A 23,033-nucleotide genomic window follows, 5' to 3' on the forward strand; every position below is an offset into this window, starting at 1 on the left:
TGGTGAAGTAGTTTTTATGTAATCCTTCAAAGCCTATATAAAGTGAAACTTAATCAAGAAGCTGGATCCGGATCACCTCCAACATGCAGTGGAGTGTTCCATGCCCTAATATCTATCTGTGGTGCAAATTTGGTGAGAATCCATGAAGTAGTTTTGACGTAATCCTTCAAAGCGTATATAAAGTGAAATCTTGATCCAGAATTTGGATTCGGATCTGGATCACCTTCACAATTTAATGGAGTCTTCCATGGCCTAATATGTATCTGTGGTGAAACATTCGTCAAAATCTGTGCAGTAGTTTTGACATAATACTGCTAGGACACAGAGAGACATACAGACAAATAAATAAATGCAGATGATTTAATTACATCCTTGGTGGATGTAATTAAAACAACCCCCATTTGCCAAATTCTTAAAATTAAAATTGGAAATACAAATTAGAATTATTTTAGACAACATCACTCTGGTCTCAGTGACAGTCCATAACATACAAATAATGATGAGTGCAATGTAAGAATATTTTCATTTATTAAAAGATCAACTCAAATCAATTTTATTTATATAGCGCCAAATCACAACAAACAGTTGCCCCAAGGTGCTTTATATTGTAAGGCAAAGCCATACAATAATTACGGAAAAACCCCAACGGTCAAAACGACCCCCTGTGAGCAAGCATTTGGCGACAGTGGGAAGGAAAAACTCCCTTTTAACAGGAAGAAACCTCCAGCAGAACCAGGCTCAGGGAGGGGCAGTCTTCTGCTGGGACTGGTTGGGGCTGAGGGAGAGAACCAGGAAAAAGACATGCTGTGGAGGGGAGCAGAGATCAATCACTAATGATTAAATGCAGAGTGGTGCATACAGAGCAAAAAGAGAAAGAAACACTCAGTGCATCATGGGAACCCCCCAGCAGTCTAAGTCTATAGCAGCATAACTAAGGGATGGTTCAGGGTCACCTGATCCAGCCCTAACTATAAGCTTTAGCAATTGGATGGAAAAGATGGAATGTTTCATTCAGTGAGCGAAACCTTCAATTGCACGAATGGAAAACATTCATATTTTGTTCTTTATGACATCTAAACAGATCATTGTCATTTGATATTTGACCTAAAATTAGACAGGTGTTTCTTCTCAGAGCAGCAAGCTGAAAGCAGCAGGGCAGAGGCAGCCCTGTCTTTATACAGTAATTCACTCCGACTCGCAGACGAGCCGCCGACACACTGAGCTCAGCGAGAGCTGCTGAAGACCAGAGCAGACTGTGGAAACATGTCTGCTTTCCTCAGACATGCTTGAACCCTCGTGCGCATGCATGAGTTTTTCCACGCCTGTCGGTGACGTCATTCGCCTGTGAGCACTCCTTGTGGGAGGAGTCGTCCAGCCCCTCGACAGAATTCCTTTGTCTGAGAAGCTGCTGAGAGACTGGTGCTTTGTTTGATCAAAATTTTTTCTAAACCTGTGAGACACATCGAAGTGGACACGGTTCGAAAAATTAAGGTGGTTTTCGGTGAAAATTTTAACGGCTGATGAGAGATTTTGAGGTGATACTGTCGCTTTAAGGACTTCCCACGGTGCGAGACGTCGCGCAGCGCTCTCAGGTGCCATCGTCAGCCTGTTTCAAGCTGAAAACCTCCACATTTCAGGCTCTATTGATCCAGGACGTCGCGATAGAACAGAGAAGTTTCAGAAGAAGTCGGTTTCAGCATTTTATCCGGATATTCCACTGTTAAAGGAGATTTTTTAATGAAAGACGTGCGGACGGATTGCAGTGTCGGCTCGCAGCCGCTGCGACGCTCCGCCACAGGAGAAACACCTCTGTTGGAAGCCTTAAGGACAAGTTGGAACATGTCCAGCTGTTAAACAATTTCTCATATACTCACTCCACTGAAAGCCATCAAAAGCCGCCTGGATTTTACAAATGGTTATCAACACGGAGGTGTTTTTCCTGTGCCGCCGCACCACGCCGGCTGCGTCCCGACGCGCGGACCCGTCCGCACATCTTTCATTTAAAAAAATCTCCTTTAACAGTGGAATATCCGGATCTCAGCAACTTCTCAGACAAAGGAATTCTGACGAGGGGCTGGACAACTCCTCCCACAAGGAGTGCTCACAGGTGAATGACGTCACCGACAGGCGTGGAAAAACTCACGCATGCGCATGAGGGTTCAAGCATGTCTGACGTAAAAACATATGAATGAACACCACATGTCTTCACACAAAGGCTGCTTACCAAAAAATTATGCAATACACACGCGTGAAAAAGTTCACACATGCGCACGAAGGTTCAAGGTTTGCTCATGCAAGCACACGTGATTCAAATCCATCAGGTTTTTGCAAAAAATAAAAAGGTCCGATACTCTTCTAACAGACCTCATATCTATCTATCTATCTATGTGTATATGTGTGTATACATGGTACATGTGATGTTTTAGTTTTTATCTTTAAAAATTTTTCAAAAAATACTTTTTTCATGTTGTCATTATGGGGTGCTGTGAGTAGAATTTTGAGGGAAAAAATTAATTTATCACCATCTCCCATCACCACCACTGCTGAGGATGTGAGAAGAGAATTTCATCGCCTGTGTCCAGGAAAGGCTGCGAGTCCTGATAGCCTCAGCCCCAGAGTGCTGAATGGAAGTGCTATCCAGCTGTGTGGGATTTTCCAGCACATCTTCAACTTGAACCTAAGCCTGAGCCTGACTGTTCCTGAGTGGTGGAAAACCTTATGCCTGGTCCCTGTGCCCAGGAAGAAGAACCCCAACACACTTAATGACGACAGAATACCAAACATGTTATGAAGTCACTTGAGAGGCTGGTCCTGAGGCCCCTCTGCACAGACGTCGAATCACTGCTGGACCCCTTGCAGTTCGCATACCAGCCCAACAGGGGAGTGAGGGATGCCATCATCTTCATGCTACACAGAGCTTATTCTCACCTGGAGGAGGCAGGCAGCACTGTGAGAGTCACGTTCTTTGACTTCTCCAGTGCATTTAACACCAAGCTATGTGATATGAAGGTGGAGGCTCCACTGGTGGCCTGGATTACCAACTACCTCACGGGCCGCTCACAGTATGTGACGCTTCGGGCCATTACATCCGACACCATCAAGAGCAGTACAGGGGCACTAGAGGGGATGGTCATGTCTGCCTTTCTGTTCACACTCTACACCTCAGACTTCAGGTTCTGGTCACAGTCCTGCCACCTGCTGAGGTTTTTGGATGACTGCAAATGTGGGCTGCATCAGCAGTGACCAGGAGGCTGAGTGTGGTGGACAGGTTTGTAGAGTGATGTAGACTCAATCACCTGCAGCTCAACGTATCTAAGACGAAGGAGCTGGTGGTGGACTTCAGAAGATGAAAGATCTGTCCAAACCCAGTTACCATCAACGGAACTGAGGTGGACATTGTGTACTACTACAAGTATCTGGGTGTCCACATTGACAACAAACTGGACTGGACTGTAAGCACATGCGCTGTGTATCAGAAGGGTCAGAGCCGACCGTACTTCTTCAGGAGGCTGAGCTCTTTCAATGTATGCAGAAATATGTTGCAGATGTTTTATTACTCAGTGGTGTCCAGCATCATCTTCTATGCTGTAGTGTGCTGAGCCAGCAGGCTGAAGTCAGCTGACATGAACAGACTCAAACTCATCAGGAGAGCTGGCTCTGTCCTGGGGGTTGAGCTGGAGTCCGTGGCGGAGGTGTCAGAGAGGAGGATGCTGAGGAAGCTGCTCCTCAGCAGCTTCCTCAGCATCCTGGACAACCCTCCCACCACCTGCATGCCACACTGACGTCCTGTCAGAGCACCTTCAGCCATAAACTGAGAACACAGAGGTGCACCACAGAACACCACATGAGGTCTTTCCTACCTCTGGCAATCAGACTGTAATTCCTCCCCCTTCTGCAGGATGAATACACAATGAGCAGAGCTATTCAGAGTAAATTTGTTGTAGCTATTGTAAAAAAAAAAAAAAAAAAACCACACAGTTCACTGTTTCGCTACTGTGGTGAAATAATTTCCTTGGGGATAAATAAAGTTAATCTTATTTTATCTTATATTAACATGGCTAAGGTCAAAGTTTACCACCCCCCTGAGCAAGCACACAGGCGACAGTGGTAAGGAAAAATTCCCTCTGGCATTTACAAGGAAGAAACCTCAAGAAAGACCAGACACAGGGGGTGAGCCACTGCTTGGGCCATTCTAACAGTTGCAAGGTTTTTACAAACAATGTAGGAAAAAAAAAAACAGTAGAAACAGAAAAAAACAGAGAAGCAACAAAAACAGAGTCTGCGAAGGATCTATGCCTGCTGACTTTTGTTTAACATTAGGAACAGGAAAGTAGTCCTGCTTCCTCAGAATGCAGGTCAGGGGCCAGTACACAGGGTGTAATTAGGTCAGCAAGGTAGGGAGGTGCTAGTCCATGAATAATCTTATAAATTAGCAACAGAACCTTAAAATGAGACCTCACAGAGACAGAAAGTCAATGAAGTGAGGCCAAAATCAGTGTAATGTGGTCAATTTTTTTGCTTCTTGTCAAAATTCTGGCAGCATGATGTATGAGTCAAGGTTAAGCATTAGCTGGTCAAACTGATGCTGATGTCTCTTTGAACCAAGGATCTTATTCAGAAATTACTTACAAAGTGTTTCATAAAAGTCTCCAGATACTGCTCAGTGTTGCACTGAATTGAACATTTGTAGATGAGACCCTCCCATGTGCCCACCAAGTAGATGCTGGTATCCTATGGGAACGAGACATGTGAGCTGTTATAAGCCATATGAAAATCAGACTCACAAGAAAACACTTTTCTTAAAAAGAAAAAAAAAACAGAGGAAGATGCTGTCACTTAGACCAGTTAAAGCCAATATATGATGAACATTTCTTGGTTCAACCCACCTTTGGATGGAAATCAAAACAAAGGCCAGGTGATAATGATGATAGAAAAGAATCTGTGTTTTCTTTGTTGGTTTCAGCAGCCTTCTTCAGAGATTTAGGCATCTTCTTGAGCTTCAACAGGTCTGAGCCAAAAGACAGGCAAAAGATTTGAAAAGTACAGAAGTATAGTATTCAATTGAGGGGGGAAACCCTTTTTTCTTTATCTTGGTAATTCAGAAAAAAGACATCAGAAAAACTGTCATTTTGAATTTCTGAATTAACAAAACACTCACTAAGTCCAAAAACTACCTTTTTTCAAGTGAATGCATCACATTTCTGTAGAAAGATGCTTCATAGATAAAAAATAATTACAATAACAACAACAACTCAATAAATTTGAGCAAATCTATCACTGTTGGGAAGATGTCGTAGCACGGACCCACAACAGGGGGCGCAAATGAACGTACAATGAGTAAGCCAAAAGGTAACAATTTAATGTTGTGATAATACACAACGAAACGTGCAGTAATCTTCACAGTCAATAAACACCAGGGGACGTGTGGGCAGGCTCGAAGATAGAAGACCCCTGAGGAGAGAGAAGTCGCGCTCCACACGGCCTCCACCCCCAACGGCCTGAAGATCACCAGAGCCGCCAAGTCCCGAGTCCCCAGGTGGCCTCTGTCTTCGGCTGTCGACCCTGGTACTGCTGGCAGAAAGCAGAGATATGATGTGTGAGTGTGAGTCTGCACACTCAGTAATTCACAGTCTAAACACAGTTAGGAGGGAGCACCTCCACCTCCAAATCACACACACTCGTGCAGCTCCTGGTCAACCACTTATCTGAGATGGGGTTTGAGGCGAAGCCGTCGCTGTCACACCAAACGCCAATCCTCCAGATATAAGGCAACACTCCAGGAAAACGGCTGCAATAGAAGTTCAAGTTATTACACACACAGTGTTAGTCAGCAGAGAAATTACCTTGGTACTGGTAGTCGATTTCTCGGCGAGGAGGTGGAGTTGCAGTCCGGCTTTTATGGTGGTGATGATGATGAACGAGTGACAGCTGGTGCAGGGGATGAGTGACAGCTGTCACTTCTTCTAGGTCTGGCGCCCTCTCCTGCTTGGAGCCCGCACTCCAAGCAGGGCGCCCTCTGGTGGTGGTAGGCCAGCAGTACCTCCTCTTCAGCGGCCCACACAACAATCACACTGTATGTGTAATTGACTTTCTGAAAAGTCAGTTTGAACTTTAAGTAACAGATCAATAGTTGTAATAGTTGTACTGTATGTATTTGTTCATACTACAGCATTAAATATGAACATTTAAGTCCTTGAACAGGATACAGCATTGAATCAGATCTGTTAATAGACATACACATGACAGCATCATCTCCAAGCATTGATTTTTAATTATATTTTTACAAGGAGGAGGGTTTGAGTGTAGAGCACCTGATTAAGAGGCAGTGTTTCGCAAGTGTTTGATCTCTGTTACGCTCACTCAGTTATTCTCTGTGTTCTCCAGTTATCTTTCCCATGTTAGATTATCGCTGATGCTCTTGTCTTCTGGGTTCTCCCGTCTCCACACTTCCACATTTGATTGTTTGCTGCCTTTATAAGCACTGTCAGAATGTTGCCTTATTATCGGATTACCTCGGCTCATACCTGCACTCTTGTGTTATAATTTCCAGGGCATTCTCCTGTTTGCCTCCCTGTTACAGACCCAAACTGAGATCCCATGCTAGTTGCGTTTTGCCTGCGAATTCTGGATTTGATTGCCTGGTAAGTTTGAACTTACCTGGTAAGTTTGAACTTGCATTGACCTTCTGCTTGTATTTTGAATAAGTCTTCTGCTGCTTCCTCTGGAAGACTGTTGCCTGTTGGACTGATCTCCTGTGTGCCTGACCTCAGCCTGTGTAGCAACAAAGCATTATGCCTACTGTTTACTAACTGTTGCCTTGACATGCATGTGCATCAATAAACCAGCTTTCACCTACCAGCATTGTTGTTCTCTACTTTGAGGTCCTCTGTATAGCTGCTGCATCACTTGTGCTACACCATATATAATGATATCCAAAATGGATGACTCCAAAGTTTTGTTCTTATTTTTGAAAATGACACCATACCCATTTCCACATAAGAATGATTGCACTGACTAAGTATGATCAGCAATCTTTGTCAGTTTGATCTGTTAAAATGTTACTGGTCGATTCCTCTGAAGGTTCTTCTGACTGTATTGATGATGTGATCATCTTTAGTGGTGACAGGGAGGTCCAAAGATGCATTTGAATTCACCTTTTAAACAGTTGGCTGCTGCACATCTCACAAACCAATCTGGTAAAATGTGAGTTAGCCAGAGTGACTGTGACTGATCTTGTACACACTACTGGGACAGGAATGACTGAAGTGTCCAAAAAATAAAAAAAAAACAAAAGTATTCGCTACCTACCACTAACAGAGAACGCATGCGCTTCTTGGCTCCGATGGGTACATAGGCGCAATTTGGTGAGGGATAGGGGGGACATGTCCCCCCCACCTTTTCAACCAGGGGGGACAGAATATGGTATGCCCCCCCCACCTTCTGACATATATGTGTGTACTTGAAACATGCCAGTCTTATGTGCAAACCATGTCAGTCTAATGTGCAAAACCACATCAGAATAGTATCTTTGTTTCTGCAAGTTTGTATTTTTAGCAGCATTGACTTGTTTGCATCTTGTCTTTGTGGTGTGTTCAATTGAATATAGGTTGAAGAGGATTTGCAAATTCTTATTCTGTTTTTATTGACATTTTACACAACATCCCAACTTCACTGAAATTGGGGTTGTATGTATATTATGCCATCATGCCAACATCCAGAATGACACTTTTTAGCTTCCAAATAGCTCTTCGCAGTCACTTCACAAAACCTATGGGTAACATGAGAGAAGATTTGTCCAGTATATACTGTATGTAGTTTATGTTTCAGCTACAGAGGATGAGCTGCTGCCTGTGAGAATCTGAGAATCTCCATTGCTCACTCTTTGTTTTAATTTTGCATTTTAGGTTCAAGTAAATGTTTTGTTAAATGCTTTAGCTTGCTTTTTTTTTACTTGTCATTTCTAGCTGGACCTAACAATATTTGACCACAATAACATCAGTGTGCCTTTGTGATGAATGGAATGAAATGGAATTTGGGTTACTTGTGAATCTGTGCATGATCTAAAATGACAATGACAGCACAGCCTGTTGCAGAGTTCAGTTACCTGTGCATGTCAGACCACTGTTGCAGACAATCCATTTGCAAACTCTGCCATCTGCACCCACAGAAAATAGAGCTTCTTCCTTGTCATCTCCATTTAAGCTTACACCTTCTTGAGTCCATCTGACTTGCCACACAGGACCAAAGTGCTTGTCGGGACATTCACTGAAGAAGAAAAGTTACATGACAATCATAATTGATGTGAGTGCAGAGCAGAGGCCTCAAACTGGCTCAGAGGGTGCACATTTTCATGCCAGTTTCAAGAATCCCATGCATGACTGTGATACTGTGCAACACTAAGTCAAGAAAAAACATTTATCAGCGACATTGCCTGCAGACAGCAGAAATCAAAACCTGCACTGGCTCTTCCCTTTCTGTGCATTGTTTGACATCAGTGCTGTTATGTAGAGAGTTGACAACTAAGGGCCCTGTCCCACTGGCGTTTAGGAGGATTTGCGCATGAAATGAGGAGACAAAAGCTGAGCGTCCGCAACAAAGGTGGGCGGAAATGACAAATGTCCCGGGGTGGATCAGCGAATACATGAGGAAGAAAAGCGGATATAACAGGGAACAGAAGCGAAGGCGCCCCCATGAGGGGCACAGCCGTGATGCACTCGCTTCATCCGTGCCCACTCTGTCTGCATGCGCGACATACCATTTGCGACCGTGATGTGGCCGTGCTGGGCACGCGTCATATCTGTTATGCACGCTGTTCTGGTCTGCCGCCAAGCCGCGCCAACCCGTCGGTTGCGGATATCAGCGGATGACAAGGGATATGCGGTGCGTTGGTTGTGTATGTCCTGCAGTGATGCGGATCTCATCGGCAGCAGGATTTTTAAGCCGCTCAAAAATCCTGTCTGCGGACATGCGTGCCTCTGCGGATGATCACGGACGTGTTCGGATGGCGGCCGACTCATACAGGAATGTTACACGGTTATTGCGGTTGTTTGGCGGATGTGGGCCACTTTTGTGCACATTCCATCCGCAAATCCTCCTAAACGCCAGTGGGACAGGGCCCTAACACTGGGCCAACTACTTTGAGAAGATAAATAGATAGAGATTTTACTTGCCATTTGTACTCGCACACAAGGTTTGAGAACACTAGAATTCTTGGGCAGAGCTCTTGAGTAAATAAATACAAAGGTATAACAGTATAAAAAGGATACCTGGTGCACCTAATAAAAGCGGTATAAAGCTGTTCTTTCTGATGGGATATTAACCATATCCAGTGCCAATGTTCTTGTGGCTGATTCTCCACTGAACTGCAAAACCAGCAAATACTTTTGACCTCACAAAGGTTGTGAAACAGGTGAGAGTAAGGAAAGTTTCAGGATTCTATTGCATTGAAGCTGAGCTCCTCAAGGCGGGTGGAGAAGCTGTCCTCCTGGCATTGTAAACAATCATTGTTTCACTCTGGGAGATGTCTATCACCTGTATGAACTGGAAGAAAGGGCTTGTCCCACTCTGTAAAGGTGATGGCTGTATGCCCTTGGTATAAGAATCCTTGGGTACCTTTGGAATGACTGTGACAAATGATTAGTTATATAAATGAGACCCAGACTCTTGCATTGTGATGGAACATCATACATCCATGCATCCTCAATCCTCTTATCCGGGATTAGATCACAGAGGAAACAGCTCCAGCAGGGGACCCCAAACTTTCCTTTCCTGGGCCACATTAACCACCTCTGACTGGGGAATACAGAAGTGTTCCCAGGCCAGTGTGGAGATATAATCTCTTCACCTAGTCCTAGGTCTTCCCCGGGGTCTCTTCCCAGCTGGATGTGCCTAGAACACCTCCCTAGACAGGTGCCCAGGGGGCATCCTTACCAGATGCCCAAACCATCTCATCTTGATACACTCAATGCGAAGGAAGCTCCACATGATTGGCCGAGCTTCTCACCCTATCTCTAAGGGAGACACCAGCCACTCTCCTGAGTAAACCCATTTTGTCCGCTTATACCCACAATCTAGTTCTTTAGTCATAACCCAACCCTCAAGCCCATAGGTGAGAGTAGGAACAAAGACTGACCTGTAGATTGAGGGCAAATGCAATACTGGCCCTGCTGCGCCAATTTTCTAGTCAATCTCATGCACCATTGTCCCCTCACTCGTGAACAAGACCTCGGGGTATTTGAAATACTTCAGTTGGCGCAAGAGTTAATTCCCTACCTGGAGTAGGCAATCCATCATTTTCCTGCTGAGAACCATGTCCTCAGATTTAGTGGCGCTGATACTCATCCCAGCTGCTTCAGACTCGGCTGCAAATTGAGAGGTCACAGACAGGAATATCACAAACAAGACTGGTGACCAGGCACAGCCCTGGCGGAGGCACAGCCCTGGCGGAGGCCAACCCACACCGGAAATGAGTCAGACTTACTGCCAAGATACCGAACATAGCTCTAGCTTTGTGAGGACAAAGATTTGATAGCCCTGAGAAGGGACCCCCTCATGCCATACTCCTGCAGCACTTCCAACAGTATCTCCCAGGGTACCTAATTATACACCAAGTCCACAAAACACATGTAGAGTGGACGGGCATACTCCCAGGCCCCCTCCAGGATCCTTGTGAGAGGAAAGGATCCACCAGAAGCACCATGGTGCCGACAGAAAGTCCTTCTCCATGGTTGCCCTGAACTCCTCCCACACCCGTTGCTTTGCCTCCACAGCAGAGGCTGCCACCCTTTTGGCCTGTCGGTACCTTGCAACTGTCTCTGTAGTCCTCCAAGATAACATACCCCAGAGGGACATCTTCTTCAGTCAGACAGCTTCCCTGACCACAGGGGTCCACCACTGTGTTCGAGGGTTGCTACCCCTTGAGTCACCTAAGACCTTCAGGCCATAGCTCCCTCCTGCAGTTTCAGCAATGGAAGCTTTGAACATTGCCCATTCTGGTTCATTGCCCCCAATCTCCACAGGGATGCCAGAAGAGCTCCACTACAGGTGTAAGTTGAAGATCTTTCAGACAGTGGGCTCCACCAGACATTCCCTGTTCACCTGTACTATCTGTGTGGACTTACCAGCTCTGTCCAAAATCTTCCCTCACCCTCTGATCCAACTCAGCACCAGATGGTGATCAGTTCACAACTCTGCTCCTCTCTTCACCCGAGTGTCCAGGACATGTGGCCTCAGATCAGATGATATAATCACAAAATCAATCATCATCAATCATCTAGGGTGCTCTGGTATCATGCACACTTATGAGCATCCTTATGTTCAAACATGGTGTTTTTTATGGACAACCCATGACAAGCACAGAAGTCCATTGACAAATGACCGCTCTTGTTTAGATCAGCGAAGCCGTTCCTCCCATTCACGCCTCTCCAGGTGTCTTTGTCATTGCCTACGTGTGTATTCAAGTCCCCCAGCAGAACAATGGAGTCCTCCACCGAAGGCCCATGTAGTACTCCAATCAGCAACTCCAATAAGCAGGAATGCTCCAAACTGCTGTTTAGTGCATAGCCCAAACACCAGTCACAGCTTAAGTCTCCTCTATAGTACCCTTGTACAGGCTTTCCCAGTGAGGCTGGGAAGTGTGATTCCTCTATAACTGGAACACACACTCCAGTCCCCTTTTGTAATGATGGGGGCTGCCACCTCCGTCTGCCAATCTACAGATATTGTCCCCGACTTCCATGCAACATTATGTAGGCATGATGTTTGTTTGTTTGTACTGTTTGTATTTACTGTACTGTTTGAAATACTGTTTGTATTTCTTCATAATTGATCTAAATAAAGTCCAAGACATAGTCAGTGGCAGCTTTACCATCAGAGAGCCTCTGCTACAACTACAACCCCTGGCAAAAATTATGGAATCACCGGCCTCGGAGGATGTTCATTCAGTTGTTTAATTTTGTAGAAAAAAAGCAGATCACAGACATGACACAAAACTAAAGTAATTTCAAATGGCAACTTTCTGGCTTTAAGAAACACTATAAGAAATCAAGAAAAAAGATTGTGGCAGTCAGTAATGGTTACTTTTTTAGACCAAGCAGAGGAAAAAAATATGGAATCACTCAATTCTGAGGAAAAAATTATGTCATCACCCTGTAAATTTTCATCCCCAAAACTAACACCTGCATCAAATCAGATCTGCTCGTTAGTCTGCATCTAAAAAGGAGTGAACACACCTTGGAGAGCTGTTGCACCAAGTGGACTGACATGAATCATGGCTCCAACACGAGATATGTCAATTGAAACAAAGGAGAGGATTATCAAACTCTTAAAAGAGAGTAAATCATCATGCAATGCTGCAAAAGATGTTGGTTGTTCACAGTCAGCTGTGTCTAAACTCTGGACCAAATACAAACAACATGAGAAGGTTGTTAAAGGCAAACATACTGGTAGACCAAGGAAGACATCAAAGCCTCAAGACAGAAAACTTAAAGCAATATGTCTCAAAAATCGAAAAATGCACAACAAAACAAATGAGGAACGAATGGGAGGAAACTGGAGTCAACGTCTGTGACCGAACTGTAAGAAACTGTCTAATGGAAATGGGATTTACATACAGAAAAGCTAAACGAAAGGCATCATTAACACCTAAACAGAAAAAAAACAAGGTTACAATGGGCTAAGGAAAAGCAATCGTGGACTGTGGATGACTGGATGAAAGTCATATTCAGTGATGAATCTCGAATCTGCACTGGGCAAGGTGATGATGCTGGAACTTTTGTTTGGTGCCGTTCCAATGAGATTTATAAAGATGACTGCCTGAAGAGAACATGTAAATTTCCACAGTCATTGATGATATGGGGTTGCATGTCAGGTAAAGGCACTGGGGAGATGGCTGTCATTACATCATCAATAAATGCACAAGTTTACGTTGATATTTTGGACAATTGAAAGGATGTTTGGGGATGATGAAATCATTTTTCAAGATGATAATGCATCTTGCCATAGAGCAAAAACTGCGAAAACATTCCTTGCAAGAAGACACGTAGGGTCAATGTCATGGCACAGGGTCAATGTCAACGAGCAGATCTGATTTGATGCAGGTGTTAGTTTTGAGGATGAAAATTTACAGGGTGATTCCATAATTTTTTCCTCAGAATTGAGTGATTCCATATTTTTTTCCTCTGCTTGGTCTAAAAAAGTAACTGTTACTGACTGCCATAATATTTTTTTCTTGATTTCTTACAGTGTTTCTTAAAGCCAGAAAGTTGCCATTTAAAATGACTTTAGTTTTGTGTCATGTCTGTGATCTGCTTTTTTTCTACAAAATTAAACAACTGAATGAACATCCTCTGAGGCCGGTGATTCCATAATTTTTGCCAGGGGTTGTACCACAAAAGACTCCAAGCTGTCATTGCTGTTAAACGTGGCAATACACTCATTATCTACAACTCCAATTCCAATGAAGTTGTTGTGAAAGTGTAGGAACACAGACCCACAACAGGGGGCGCAATGAACGGACAATGGAGGAAGGTGAATAATAAGGCAGAGCGGGTGGCACGCCACACCCGACGGCACTTCCGTAGGTGGGCCTGGACCGAGGGCACACCGACCTCTCCCTCAACCACCGGAAACAAGGGGGGCTGGTACCCCAAGCACACCTCAAACGGGGAGAGGCCGGTGGCAGATGACACTTGGCTGTTATGGGCGTACTCGATCCAGGCCAGGTGGGTACTCCAGGCCGTCGGGTGCGCGGCTGTCACACAGCGAAGTGTCTGCTCCAGTTCCTGATTCACCCGCTCTGCCTGCCCGTTGGTCTGGGGGTGGTACCCAGACGAGAGGCTGACCGTGGCCCCCAGTTCCCGGCAGAAGCTCCTCCAGACGTGCGAGGTGAACTGGGGACCGCGATCGGAGACGATGTCTGATGGTATGCCATGCAGACGGACGACGTGGTGGACCAGGAGGTCCGCTGTCTCCTGGGCCGTTGGGAGCTTCGGGAGGGCCACGAAGTGGGCCGCCTTGGAGAAACGGTCCACTATCGTGAAGTGGGACGGCGGGAGACCCGTGACAAAAGTCCAGGCCGATGTGGGACCAGGGGCGATGAGGCACGGGCAGTGGCTGTAGCTGCCCTGAGGTCTTTCTATGGTCGGCCTTGCCCCTGGCGCAGGTGGTACAGGCCTGGACGTAGTCCCGGACGTCGGCCTCCAGGGATGCCCACCAGAAGCGTTGCCGGACGACTGTCACGGTCCTTCGCACCCCAGGGTGACAGGAGAGTTTAGAACCGTGACAGAAGTCCAGGACTGCAGCCCTAGCCTCTGGTGGGACGTATAGTCTGTCCTTTGGTCCGTTTCCGGGGTCCGGGTCACGGGTCAGGGCCTCCCGGACGGTCTTCTCTACGTCCCAGGTGAGGGCGGCCACGATAGCGGACTCCGGGATGATGGGATCCGGGGGATCCGACGGTTCCGTTTTGACTTCGTCTTCGTGCACCCGGGACAATGCATCCGATCTTTGATTCTTGGTCCCGGGACGGTAGGTGATCCGGAAGTCAAAACGGCCAAAGAACAGTGACCAGCGGGCTTGCCTGGGGTTCAGCCGCTTGGCGGTCCTGATGTACTCCAGGTTCCGATGGTCAGTGAAAACCGTGAATGGCACGGCTGTTCCCTCCAACAGATGTCTCCACTCTTCGAGGGCCTCTTTCACAGCAAGGAGTTCCCGATTGCCGACGTCATAGTTCCGTTCAGCGGGGGTCAACCTGCGGGAAAAATAGGCACACGGGTGAAGGACCTTATCGGTCTTCCCGCTCTGGGAGAGCACCGCTCCTATCCCTGAGTCCGAGGCATCCACTTCAACCACTAACTGGCGGCTAGGATCGGGCTGCACCAGAACTGGTGCAGACGAGAAGCGCCGTTTCAACTCCTTGAACGCGGCTTCGCACCGATCCGACCAGGTGAAGGGGACTTTTGGGGAGGTCAGGGCTGTCAGGGGGCTAACTACCTGACTGTAGCCCTTAATAAACCTCCTGTAGAAATTAGCAAAGCCGAGGAACTGTTGCAGCTTCCTACGGCTTGTTGGTTGGGGCCAGTCTCTCACCGCCGCAACCTTGGCCGGATCAGGGGCGACGGAGTTGGAGGAGATGATGAACCCCAGGAAGGACAAAGAAGTGCGGTGGAATTCACACTTCTCGCCCTTCACAAACAGGCGGTTCTCCAACAACCGCTGCAGGACCTGACGGACATGCCGGACATGTGTCTCAGGATCCGGGGAAAAGATGAGTATATCGTCTAGATATACGAAGACGAACCGGTGCAGGAAGTCCCGCAAGACATCGTTTACCAATGCTTGGAAAGTCGCGGGAGCATTAGTGAGACCGAACGGCATGACCAGGTACTCAAAATGACCTAAGGGGGTGTTGAATGCCGTCTTCCATTCGTCTCCCTTCCGGACCCGAACCAAATGATACGCATTCCTAAGATCCAGCTTGGTGAAAATTTTGGCTCCATGCAAGGGGGTGAACACCGAATCCAACAAGGGCAACGGGTATCGGTTGCGAACCGTGATTTCGTTCAACCCCCTGTAATCAATGCATGGACGAAGCCCGCCGTCTTTTTTACCCACAAAAAAGAAACCAGCACCCATCGGAGAGGTGGAATTCCGGATCAACCCGGCAGCTAATGAGTCCCGGATGTAGGTCTCCATTGATTCACGCTCCGGCCGTGAGAGGTTGTACAGCCTACTGGACGGGTACTCACAGCCTGGAACCAAATCAATGGCACAATCATAAGGACGGTGGGGAGGAAGCGTGAGAGCCAGATCCTTGCTGAACACGTCAGCGAGGTCATGGTACTCCGCCGGCACCGCCTTCAGATTGGGCGGGACTCGGACCTCCTCCTTAGCTTGGGAGCCGGGAGGAACCGAGGAACCTAGACACTCCCGATGGCAGGTTTCGCTCCACTGAACCACTACCCCGGACGGCCAATCGATCCGGGGATTGTGCTTTAGCATCCAGGGAAAACCCAAAACCACACGGGAGGTGGCCTGAGTCACAAAGAACTCGATCACCTCCCGGTGGTTACCTGACACCACCAGAGTTACTGGAGGTGTCTTATGCGTGATTGGTGGGAGTAGGGAGCCATCTAGCGCCCGAACCTGCACAGGCGAGGTAAGAGCCACCAGAGGGAGCCCTATCTCCCTGGCCCATCTACTGTCAAGCAGATTCCCCTCAGAGCCCGTGTCCACCAGTGCTGGGGCCTTCAGGGTTGAATCCTCAAACAGGATCGTGACTGGGAGTCGTGTAGCAATGTGGGTGTGTCCCACGTGAATGTTTTGGCCCACCCCTGGCCCAGTCACTAGGGGCGGGCGTTTGGCGTTTGGCCGCTCGGGGCAGTCTCTCACATGGTGCTCTATGGAACCACAAACAAGACACGCTCCGTGGGTCCATCTCCTCTGTGCATCTGGTGCCCTAAATGTTGCCCTACTCGTGTCCCTAGCTTCGTCAGTAGGGGGAGCTGTGACCCCACGGAGCGCAGGGGCTGTGGAGCGTGGGGAAGGCGGAGCTCGATCGGAACCGGAAGGGAGAGGGACGACGCGTGCCTGGCCACGCCCTTCGCCTCGTTCCCGACGGCGTTCTTCTAACCGGTTGTCGAGTCGTATGACCAGATCGATGAGCCCGTCTAAGTCCCGCGGTTCGTCCTTCGCCACCAGGTGCTCTTTTAGGACCAATGACAGTCCGTTTACAAAGGCGGCGCGGAGGGCAGTGCTATTCCAGCCGGATCTCGCCGCCGCGATGCGGAAGGCGACTGCATAGGCAGCTGCGCTCCGACGCCCCTGTCTGATTGACAGTAGCGCGGTTGAAGCGGACTCTCCTCTGTTGGGATGGTCGAACACCGTTCTGAGCTCCCGTACAAACCCAACGTATGTATGAAGGAGCCGTGAGTTCTGCTCCCAGAGCGCTGTAGCCCAAGCGCGTGCCTCCCCGCGAAGCAGATTTATTACATAAGCTACTTTGCTAGCATCAGTCGCGTACATCACGGGACGCTGTGCGAAGACGAGCGAACACTGCATCAGAAAATCCGCGCACGTCTCCACACAGCCTGCGTACGGTTCTGGAGGGCTTATGTATGCTTCTGGGGACGGAGGAAGGGACCGTTGAACGACCAGTGGAACGTCACTTTCACGCGCAGGGTCCTCGGGAGGTAGAGCCGCAGCGGCGCCCGAAGGGCGCGCCTCCACTTGTGCGGCGAAAGCCTCCACCCTGCGGTTTAGGAGAACGTGCTGCTCGGTCATTAAATCGATCCGAGAGGTGAAAGCGGTGAGGATCCGCTGCAACTCACCGATTACCCCTCCCGAAGTCGCCGACGCGCCTTGGTCTTCCATTGGCCGTTCAACAGCCGGTTGACGCCCCTCGGGGTCCATGACGCTGGCCGAGATATCCTGTTGTGAAAGTGTAGGAACACGGACCCACAACAGGGGGCGCAATGAACGGACAATGGAGGAAGGTAAATAACAAGGTTTACTATTGTGAAACGAGCACAATGAATACAACAATCACAATTTGGGGTCGAATCCGCTGGTGTCGTGTGGGCAGGCTCGAAGGTAGGAGACGTCCGTCTCAGTCGAACCGAAACCACCCAGATCTCCTCTGCCACCGAACCCTGGAAATACTGGAACCGCCAAGTCCCGAATTCCCAGGTGGCCACTGCCTCCGCTCGTCGGATCCGGTACTGCTGGCGGGAGAGAGCAACAACACAGGCGTGGATGCGACAGCACCCAGCAACGGAGAGGGGAGAAGCCGCCTCCACCTCCAGTTACAGTATGACAGGCAGGTGAGTACTTATCTAAGCAATTCAGCTGTCCTGAAAAGGTTTAACAAATCTGTTAGCTATGTAGTCAGAATATAAATGCAGAGAACGTTACCTTCGTCTAAAGGCGATATCTCGGCACTGAGGTGGAGACGCCGTCCTCCTGATATACCTCTGTGCTGAGTGGAACAGCTGTGTCCGGTGATGGGTGACAGCTGTCACCCAGGCTGCTCCCATAAGGCGGCAGCGCCCTCTGGTGCCTGGAGCCCGCACTCCAGGCAGGGCGCCCTCTGATGGTGGTGGGCCAGCAGTACCTCCTCTTCAGCGGCCCACACAACAGAAGTTGGGACATTGTGTGAAATGTAAATAAAAACAGAATACAATGATTTGCAAATCCTCGTCAACCTATATTCAACTGAATACACCACAAAGACAAGATATGAAGAGTTCAGATGCAAAACCCAGTATCTCCAAAACCATAAATTTTTAGTTGAGTCCAACATGTACTTGGCTGTCGAGGGGACCATTTCCACATATGGTTTCCTTTAAATCTCCATTTTCAGCTGCATTTTTCTCTATTAAAAAAAAAAGTACTTACTGGGTTTTGCATCTGAACTCTTCATATTTAATGTTCAAACTGATAGAGGTTTTTGTTTGTTTTTGTGCAAATATTTGCTCATTCTGAAATGGATTCCTGCAACACACTTAAAAAAAAGCTTGGACAGGGCAACAAAAGACTGGGAAAGTTGATGAATGCTCAAAGAACACCTTTTTGGAACACTCCACAGGTGAACAGGTTAACTGGAAACAGGTGAGTGTCATGACTGGGTATAAAAGGCGCATCCCCAAAAGGCTCAGCCATTCACAAGCAAAAAGGATCACCACTTTGTGAACAACTGCATGAAAAAAATAGTCAACAACATACCGCGTGCGCTCAGGAACACTTCAGAAAACCATTGTCAGTTAACACAGTTCGTTGCTACATCTACAAAAGCAAGTTAAAACTGTACCATGCAAAGCAAAAGCCATACATCAACAACATCCAGAAAGTCTGCCGCCTTCTCTGGGCCCAAGCTCATTTGAAATGGACAGACGCAAAGTGGAAAAGTGTGCTGTGGTCTGATGAGTCCACATTTCAAATTGTTTTTGGAAATCATGGACGTCATGTCCTACGAACAAAAGAGGAAAAAGACCATCCAGATTGTTACCAGCGCAAAGTTCAAAAGCCAGCATCTGTGATGGTATGGGGGTGTGTTAGTGCCCATGGCATGGGCAACTTACACATCTGTGATGGCACCATCAATGCTGAAAGGTCCATCCAGGTTTTTGGAGCAACACATGCTGCCATCCTGTCTTTTTCAGGGACGTCCCTGCTTATTTCAGCAAGACAATGCCAAGCCACATTCTGCACGTGTTACAACAGCATGGCTTCATAGTAAAAGAGTGCAGGTACTCGACTGGCCTGCCTGCAGTCCAGACCTGGCGTCCATTGAAAATGTGTGGCGCATTATGAAGTGCAAAATACGACAACGGAGACCCCGGAGTGTTGAACAACTGAAGTTGTACATCAAGGAAGAATGGGAAAGAATTCCACCTACAAAGCTTCAACAATTAGTGTCCTCAGTTCCCAAACTCTTATTGAGTGTTGTTAGAAGGAAAGGTGATGTCACACCGTGGTAAACATACTACTGTCCCAGCTTTTTCGAAATGTGTTGCAGGCATCCATTTCAAAATGAGAAAATATTTGCACAAAAACAATAAAGTTTATCAGTTTGAACATTAAACATCTTGTCTTTGTGGTGTATTCAATTGAATATAGGTTGAAGAGGATTTGCAAATCATTGTATTCTGTTTTATTTACATTTTACACAATGTTCCAATTTCACTGGAATTGGAGTTGTATGTAGAAAGCAAAAAAAGTCTGTGTGAGTGTGAGTATGTGGCTCGCATAGGGGAAGCCTGAGCACAGCGGATCAGAAATGTTTTATGACAGCATAAACACATTATGCAAAGGTTTAGGTCATTCTATTGTGGATTTAATACAGCAAGTTATTGATTATAAGGCTGTGTTATTTATGTTACCCCAAGTGTAATTTACAGGTGTTTAAAATCGATTTAAAAATTTTTGATTCACTGTGGCCCGGACACTAATTCACGGGGCACAGTGAATCAACCACAAGTTGGTTGACTCCATGTCTCGCAGATGTGAAGAAATCATGACAAATTGTGGTTATACAACTAAATAATAGTTTAGTGATTCACAGGATTGCTAAAAAAGCAGTTTGAACATAACAGTTTTGAGTTTTTAGCGTCAACAGCAGATGCTACTATTATTGTGAACACCCCCTTTTCTACTTTTTTTTACTAATAGCCCAATTTCATAGCCTTAAGAGTGTGCATATCATGAATGCTTTGTCTTGTTGGATTTGTGAGAATCTACTGAATCTACTGGTACCTTGTTTCCCATGTAACAATAAGAAATATACTCAAAACCTGGATTAATCTTATTAGTTACATAGCACTACTATTATTCTGAACACTACTGTATGCTGATGCATATACTAATTATAATCCAGCAAGCCAGCTATGTAATGTGAGTGTCTTATATAGTGATATAAATCCTTTAGAAACTATTTTTTTTCTGTTCAAATGTGCAAACAGTTGTTTATATACACAAATTATAGAAATAATTCATGGAAAAATAAATGTATAAGCTTCAACAAGTACTATTTGTCATCCACTTGACACTTTCTAGACTGATTCACTGTGCATTCACAATATACTATGTATATTGTGTTCACTGTGCCCCAGGTGCATGTGACACATGAGTAAAAGTCCCTTCGGCTGCTCCCTTGTTTGCACTTGGGGTCGCCACAGCAAATCCGAGGTGGATCTGCATGTTGAATTGGCATAGGTTTTACACCGGATGCCCTTCCCGATGCAACTCCACATTACATGGAGAAATGTGCCAGGGGTGGGATTTGAACCCGGAACCTTCTGCATTGAAACCAAGCGCATTAACCACTGGCCCTGCTATGTGACACACAAGTCATGCTGTCAAATAGCTGATAGTCTGGAGAAGACATAACACATGCTCATCAGTTGGATGGGGTAGTCTTCTAACTAATGACAATTTTCTGGGCCACCTTAACTCTGTTGTGAGAAATAAATACAAAGACACTGATATCCACAAAATCTACTTTTGACAAGAGAAAACTGACTTCACTTCCCACTTAGTTTTACCCTTAATGTATCCAAAAACAAAACACTAATTTATAAGGAGGATGTCTTTATGCATATAAATATTGCATAAGTGCTGCAATTAAATATACGAGGTCTGTCAATAAAGTATAGGTCCTTTTTATTTTTTTCAAAAACTATATGGATTTCATTCATATGTTTTTACGTCAGACATGCTTGAACCCTCGTGCGCATGCGTGAGTTTTTCCACGCCTGTCGGTGACGTCATTCGCCTGTGAGCACTCCTTGTGGGAGGAGTCGTCCAGCCCCTCGTCGGAATTCCTTTGTCTGAGAAGTTGCTGAGAGACTGGCGCTTTGTTTGATCAAAATTTTTTCTAAACCTGTGAGACACATCGAAGTGGACACGGTTCGAAAAATTAAGCTGGTTTTCAGTGAAAATTTTAACGGCTGATGAGAGATTTTGAGGTGATACTGTCGCTTTAAGGACTTCCCACGGTGCGAGACGTCGTGCAGCGCTATCAGGCGCCGTCGTCAGCCTGTTTCAAGCTGAAAACCTCCACATTTCAGGCTCTATTGATCCAGGACGTCGTGAGAGAACAGAGAAGTTTCAGAAGAAGTCGGTTTCAGCATTTTATCCGGATATTCCACTGTTAAAGGAGATTTTTTTAATGAAAAACGTGCGGACGGGTCCGCGCGTCGGGACGCAGCCGGCGCGGTGCGGCGGCACAGGAAAAACACCTCCGTGTTGATAACCATTTGTAAAATCCAGGCGGCTTTTGATGGCTTTCAGTGGAGTGAGTATATGAGAAATTGTTTAACAGCTGGACATGTTCCAACTTGTCCTTAAGGCTTCCAACAGAGGTGTTTTTCCTGTGGCGGAGAGTCGCGGCGGCTGCGAGCCGATGCTGCAATCCGTCCGCACATCTTTCATTAAAAAAATCTCCTTTAACAGTGGAATATCAATCAATCAATCAATTTTTTTATATAGCGCCAAATCACAACAAACAGTTGCCCCAAGGCGCTTTATATTGTAAGGCAAGGCCATACAATAATTATGTAAAACCCCAACGGTCAAAACGACCCCCTGTGAGCAAGCACTTGGCTACAGTGGGAAGGAAAAACTCCCTTTTAACAGGAAGAAACCTCCAGCAGAACCAGGCTCAGGGAGGGGCAGTCTTCTGCTGGGACTGGTTGGGGCTGAGGGAGAGAACCAGGAAAAAGACATGCTGTGGAGGGGAGCAGAGATCGATCACTAATGATTAAATGCAGAGTGGTGCATACAGAGCAAAAAGAGAAAGAAACAGTGCATCATGGGAACCCCCCAGCAGTCTACGTCTATAGCAGCATAACTAAGGGATGGTTCAGGGTCACCTGATCCAGCCCTAACTATAAGCTTTAGCAAAAAGGAAAGTTTTAAGCCTAATCTTAAAAGTAGAGAGGGTGTCTGTCTCCCTGATCTGAATTGGGAGCTGGTTCCACAGGAGAGGAGCCTGAAAGCTGAAGGCTCTGCCTCCCATTCTACTCTTACAAACCCTAGGAACTACAAGTAAGCCTGCAGTCTGAGAGCGAAGCGCTCTATTGGGGTGATATGGTACTACGAGGTCCCTAAGATAAGATGGGACCTGATTATTCAAAACCTTATAAGTAAGAAGAAGAATTTTAAATTCTATTCTAGAATTAACAGGAAGCCAATGAAGAGAGGCCAATATGGGTGAGATATGCTCTCTCCTTCTAGTCCCCGTCAGTACTCTAGCTGCAGCATTTTGAATTAACTGAAGGCTTTTTAGGGAACTTTTAGGACAACCTGATAATAATGAATTACAATAGTCCAGCCTAGAGGAAATAAGTGCATGAATTAGTTTTTCAGCATCACTCTGAGACAAGACCTTTCTGATTTTAGAGATATTGCATAAATGCAAAAAAGCAGTCCTACATATTTGTTTAATATGCGCTTTGAATGACATATCCTGATCAAAAATGACTCCAAGATTTCTCACAGTATTACTAGAGGTCAGGGTAATGCCATCCAGAGTAAGGATC

General features: G+C 46.5%; 1 protein-coding gene across 1 annotated transcript in view; it reads right to left on the reverse strand.

Annotated features, from left to right (window-relative positions):
- Positions 1 to 23,033, reverse strand: part of wdr78 (WD repeat domain 78) — a 116,945-nt gene that overhangs the window by 14,379 nt on the left and 79,533 nt on the right. The window contains exons 12-14 of the mRNA XM_034182684.1: positions 8,105 to 8,265; positions 4,887 to 5,008; positions 4,630 to 4,731 (exon numbers count right to left, since the gene is read on the reverse strand). Of these exons, the coding sequence (XP_034038575.1) occupies positions 4,630 to 4,731; positions 4,887 to 5,008; positions 8,105 to 8,265 (385 nt within the window). The remainder of the gene's footprint in view (positions 1 to 4,629; positions 4,732 to 4,886; positions 5,009 to 8,104; positions 8,266 to 23,033) is intronic.

This window comes from Thalassophryne amazonica, chromosome 12 (assembly GCF_902500255.1).
Source record: "Thalassophryne amazonica chromosome 12, fThaAma1.1, whole genome shotgun sequence".
Classification (NCBI taxonomy): domain Eukaryota; kingdom Metazoa; phylum Chordata; class Actinopteri; order Batrachoidiformes; family Batrachoididae; genus Thalassophryne; species Thalassophryne amazonica.